This window comes from Schistosoma mansoni (genome assembly GCF_000237925.1).
Source record: "Schistosoma mansoni, WGS project CABG00000000 data, supercontig 0172, strain Puerto Rico, whole genome shotgun sequence".
NCBI lineage: Eukaryota > Metazoa > Platyhelminthes > Trematoda > Strigeidida > Schistosomatidae > Schistosoma > Schistosoma mansoni.
In genome coordinates this window covers 369,477-375,651 of record NW_017386058.1, presented here as the reverse complement: position 1 = coordinate 375,651, position 6,175 = coordinate 369,477, and the positions used below count along the sequence as shown (strand labels likewise).

The 6,175-nt window shown below is 33.1% G+C and overlaps 1 protein-coding gene across 1 annotated transcript in view; it reads left to right on the top strand.

The window, feature by feature from the left end:
* Positions 1–5,731: 5,731 nt before the first annotated feature.
* Smp_073920 (sodium / potassium ATPase beta chain) overlaps positions 5,732–6,175 on the top strand; it is a gene marked incomplete at both ends in the record, with an annotated part of 6,570 nt that continues 6,126 nt past the window's right edge. The window contains one exon of the mRNA XM_018796564.1: positions 5,732–5,853. Within this exon, the coding sequence (XP_018646872.1) occupies positions 5,732–5,853 (122 nt within the window). The remainder of the gene's footprint in view (positions 5,854–6,175) is intronic.

Below are 6,175 nucleotides of genomic sequence, written 5' to 3'. Positions count from 1 at the left end.
TCCATTTGTTGTTGGATTGTGTCGGTTTGGCGTGTAAATATATTTACGTTCTAGTCAGGCTAATCACGTGTTCCTGATCTGAGTTGTGTTGAAGTCTTGTAGAGTAGACACTGTGAGGGAATCTAGTGTAGATATTCGTATAAGGTAAATTAACGTTCTATTCGTATCAACGAAAAAACCCTAGCGTCATAACAAAATGATAGTTGCAAATTATTTGACACTTTGTAGCGTTTTGAGTATAGTCTCTCGATTTTACCATATCAGATAGTTATTCTTATTAAGTTCAAAGCGGCTCTCTCATTTGAATTGCAGTAGTTTTAAATGAAATTTGCGGACAATCAAAATGAGGACATTAAAAAATACTTAAGGTTTAATTGTACTAGTGTCCGTTTGCTGCGGTCGGTTTCATCCCTCAAGATAGTTTACAAAATTTAGTACTTCTAAATGTGTGTACAACCATGTCAAAATGCTTTGAACTCCCGTTCCGCCTAGTAGTTTTCTGCTCAGTGTAGTAATGTGCATGGAATTCGGTCGGCATCGAGTCCTACTCTCCTCGTTGTTGGTATTCTTATCAAACCAGTCAACATCGTAAGGAACTTGCTCAAGTAATCTCTAATAACTAAGATGTGAATTCAAGCTTCCATACCATTCTGGACATTATTTCGTTGTATTTCTTGTACAAGCTCTTCCTACCTTCTCTACCTATCTTATTTTCATTTACTTCTCTCAATGGCAATACATCTCATCTCAACAAATGTACCATATTCTTCCACTTTTGCGATCGTTGTGATATTAGTAAACTGTAAAAGATATTGTTTTAATGACTCTGTGTTCACCCTTAAGATGTTTTAGAAAACCTTAAACGTTAGATCTTGCGCTTAAGATTATTGTGAAAATAGACAGCTCGATATGATTGAATTCTGGAGAAAAAGACATTAAGAGTTTGTGAAATTTTTTAAAAGAAATCGATCATAAATTCTAAATGAGTTGTAAGATAGACGTTTTAATAAGATAAATCCTACGTCTATTCCCCTCCAGTTCTTACATTTTGCTGGATAGGCTTGCATAGTACAAAGTAAACTCATATTTGTAGCCAGTTCATCATATATTGATAATATATTCATTATTCATTGTCACATGTTCTGTATAAACACCCATAGTATTCATGTAGCTTAGTGAATCTAGACTCACGTACTATATATCTTAGTCAATTATATTCACCTAGAACTATGCAGATCAGAGTGGAGAACTGTTCAAAGAAATCGCTTACTAATAAATCTGGACGCGTATATCTGTAGTAAGAATTTATGTAAGACTGTTGAAAGTAAGATAGAAACAATTGAAATATACAACTCCCATCTGATGCTTGTTAACTCTTTCCTTTTTAATCTATAAACCCTGATGACCGTCAATACCTCCTATTAGTAACGTTTGTAGAAAATAGCATCGGTCTTGACAACACTATTGCTGTTGTTAGCACAAAGTACTTGTATTGTTAATAGGTAAACGACCTAAACATCCCAGGATGCACATATGCCAACAAGAGACTGATCAATTGCCGTCCTAAATAACAATAGGAAGACACAAATGAATATAACTTCACTCCATTGTACAAGCAGGTAGTTATCAAGACTCAGTAGCTAAGTTGATAACGTGATGGCGTTTGAAGCGAACAAATATTCTCTTTCTAAGTTATTTCTGTATATCTGTGAGTGATTGTTATATGATTACCTAAATTCACTAACCGAATGTCAGGAGTCGTCATCAAACATTTGCTTTATGTCCACCAGTGAAATAAATTCTGTTATTCTTTCTTAACTACTGACTAAATTTAAGTAGTAAATAAAACTACAAATACTTTTTCGGACAACCGGTAAAGGGGTTGTTTAATGACTACAGATCATTTCCTTATCCTATTAGGGTCACTGGTATACTGTCTTTCAACTGATTAGATGGTGGATTTGAGACAAATATAATGAAGTATGTCTGCATATCTGTCTGTGCTGAAATGATTTTTCAACTATTACACCCGTTCTGATTAAAGAGTCTTCCAATGAATTGGTTTTGAATGAATTAGGTTTCATTGAGATTATGAGCTGGTCTGAGTTAGACCTCTAAAAGCCTTGAAGCACTAGATGATAGTTTCATCCTGACATGGGACTCAGCAGTGCTCATCCAGGGTCCCATACGCAAAAGTCGAAGCCAGGGCCCTCGGTCTAGTACACAAACGCTTAATCTCTAGACCACTAAGCTGGCATCCGACGGCGTTCGCGTTCGAGACAGAAAGTCTTGGGTTCGATACTTGCATACAAGATCGTTGGTGCACTTTGAAGTTCCATACTGGGGTAAAATGTCCGAAATAAGTAATTAAAATTTTGAAATCACCAGAATGATATTTTGTTTAAAAAAACCCCACTAATTTATCAGATAATAGTTCTTCACACCTAATAACTCTGACGATTCCCTTGACTAGCTCCTAAAGGTTTTGATTTATTCCTATTTTTCAATCTAAATTGAATACTCGCTAAACAAACAAAAAAATGGAATAATTTATGCTTGAAAATGAAAAACAAATACAGAAACCACCCCAAAAAATTATATCTAGTCAGTAAGGTCAATAGCAGTTGTGTAATTCTGATAATAAAAAGGGGGGTTTAAACTAAGAAGAAAAAAAACAAAGTATGTTTATTGTTCTAACTTTTATGATTTTAATGAATTCAAATTTGTGTTGAAGTTTTTTTTTATTTTTGTGTCTATTTTTTTGTTTTTGGCTTCTCTTGACAATATGACCACGGTTCAAAAAATAAAATTGACTGAATTCATTTGCAATGCAAAATTTTCGAATATAAATTTTTCAGATTAACTAAATAAATTTTTTTAATTGTGTTGACACTTTTTAATTTTTAATGATTTTGAAACAAAAAAAAGTAACAGAGTTGTAGTTTTTTTTATTTTAGAAAAAAATAAATTGTAATAGGTTGGATCTTTTTTTGTGACCTTAAACAGAGTTTTATTGTATAGAGGTGTAAGTAGGGGGGTTTTTTTCTTATCTCATTACATATTATATTGTAACTATAAGTGATTTCAATTCAATTAGTATTGTTTGTTTGAATCTTCCTATTGATGTTTAGGACTACAACTGGTCAGTCTCTTATTGGCATATGTGCATACTGTATGTATTGCCTCGATATAGCCTTAATTCACAAGCATTTTAAGCAAAGATGGATAGTGGCTAGCGGTGGAATCCAGGAGGCGCCTTTCGTCCTATTTGGGACTCGTCAGCTGTATGTACCTGCATCTTAGAGTTGATGTTCACTCTGGGACTCGAGCCCAGTACCCTTCGCTTCAAACGCCATCTTGTTATCCACTTAGCTACTGATTCCCGATAGCCACTCCTAAACATCAATGGGAAGATACAGGTAAACAACGCCAAGTGAATTTAAACTTCACCCCATTGCACAAGCAAGCAGCTATCAGGACTCAGTAGCTAAGTGGATAACACAATGGCGTTTAAAGCGAAAGGTGTTGGGTTCGAGTCCCAGAGTGAACATCAACAGGCACATCCAGTTGACAAGTCACAAATAGGACGAAACACGCGTTCTGGATTCCACTGCTAGCCACTATCCATCTTTGCTTATTAGTGATTTCGTATGAAATATCTTGAGAATAACTTTTGAAAAAGAAGTTTCACTTTGTTTTAACCTACATGCATATAGGAACTTTGCTTTTTTAGGTTAAGATAATCCTCTATTAATTTGCAGTTCTTATTCCTCCGATTTGTTTTCTTTTCTCTTTCATTAATTTCCTTATTATATAATGTGTTATTTAGTGTTTTTGTTTTCAAAATCTCTTGTAGACTATATACATAGAAGCGTTGAATAGTGATTTCACTTTCCTTAAAAACTATGAAATCTCTTACAAAGTTTGTTCTGATGTTAAGAACAGTTTAAAAGTAGTTTTTTTCTGTATATTGTTAGATTATAGTACAAATTGTATCTTATTAGATGCAGAATATGATGGGGCTATCAATAAAAACTAAGGTTCACTAATGCTCATGAATAAGGTCAGTTCTTTCTTATTCGATACCTCATGATGTTTCACAGACTTGCTATTCAACTCACCTATTTTAATATCAGAAGGAGTTTTGTGAATATTATAGTCCCACAATAGGACGAAATGGCCGTCCAGTGCTTCCAGGTTTTCCATGGTGGTCTAGCTTCAATTGATTCATGATCTCAACTATTAAAAAAACACTTAATTTAATTAAATAAAAAGAGCCCTATGAAATATTAAGACCATTGGTTAAGATCTACATTTAATTAGTTGTTGGCTCGCATTGATACCATACATTCTGACAAAGTATATAGCTTGCTCTAATTATAGTATATAGGTATGAGGTATAGTATTTTACAGTAATATGTAAATCTAATAAATTCTACCCTAAATAGATAAACCTACATTGGATATCTTTTTGGCGATAAATTCACTTAGAAATATTCTGTTTGTTTTTTTAATAAATTTATTTTATAGATTTATGCTTACATGATCAGTAAGGCTTTCAAAAAGCATTGGATTAAGTTATTTAGTAAATTCCTTTAATCAGTTCTGCTTGTCCACTTAGTCCAGTGAACTATAAAGCAAACTATACAAATGAAGATAATTGTTTACTGCCATCTTCGACTTTTTGCGACACCTTTCCTTCACCAGTTATTTATGTTGACACAATTTTTGTGCTGAAACATTTAGCTAGCAATTTCGTGACATACGACGATTAGAAACAAAAAGTTTTTCTACAGATAAGTAATAAGACAAGAAACGTTGTTTCTTCTAAACAAATTCAGTATATATATATATAACAATAGTAATTAGTGTCTAATTTAATGTATGGGTGAGCTCTTTGAATAAAAGTCTAGCAATAAACATGTGAACTAAGGTCATGGAAACTTTATTTTATAAGCTTTAGAATATATCAATCTAATCTTTAAAATACTCCCCATCTGTAGCAATAAATGTATCCTATCTTTGTTTAACTTACTCTAAGTATCCATGAGAAACTATGGAATTCTTCAAAAATCAACTTTTCCAGACAAATTATCGTTTCATGTATTATCGTCTCTATACTGTCTGAATGCAGCCATAGGTGAGCATTTTAAATGTCTGAAAAAAAGAAAACCACAGTCAATAGAAAGGAGAGTGAACTTGTAGATGATGTAATTATGGCCCAGAAATATACTACTAATCACTCCAGATACTACCATTTGTTTATTAGTTGGATAAAAACAGGATACCACAATCAGACTGAATTTTCACTTAAATACAATTCAGTTGATCGTTTGTTTGGTTATATTCATAACTAACAATCATAGTAGCTGTGTTCGCTTATTTATTGAAAAGACCATGCACAGAAAAATAGGTTGCCCAATTTAGGTGTGCACAGTTTAAAGGAGACAAAGATTTTATGACTTTTGCTGTTTCAAGATTATATTTGTTTCTAGTTTAAACCTCTGACATTATCCCAGTGAAATGTGTTTGTGAAACTCCTAATTACTAAAACAACTTTTTGTCCCCAAAGTAATACACTTACTATAGCCGACCGAACTATTAAATTTGCAAGGGAGGGACGAAATGTTGCGCTCTGTGAGTTTTATGTTTTACTTGGGGATCTTTGACTGGAATTCAGAATAATATTACCAGCTTCTACAGTTTAAAGTAGCTTTTGATAATGTTCAGAATGACAACGAAACGTTCACTGATATCAACACCAACAAACGTTAGTAAATTAAATTTAGAAAATGTAGATGTCAGCGGGAAGAGAAATTATAACAGTAGAGAAAACGTGAAATCCATGCTACAGTAAGTCTGTAACACAATATAGAAAATGTAATTACAAATATTTAGTGAGAAATTTGACAAAGTTGAAAGTTATATAATTTCACTAAGTTGATGGAATTTCCGAGATCTGATACTCGTTCAATAAATTAACACTAAAACGTTAATCAAAGTCAGGTTACGTAATCGAAACCAATATACAGCTTCAGAAAAAACATAATGTTAACTAATTAAAATCGAGAACATCATGCTAATAGTACGTAGGGGAAAAATCGAATTTATTTAGAATTTTTTAGATGTTTTGTTCTCTGAGCTGGATGGTTTGGTCGTGGAGGGCTTTTCGAGG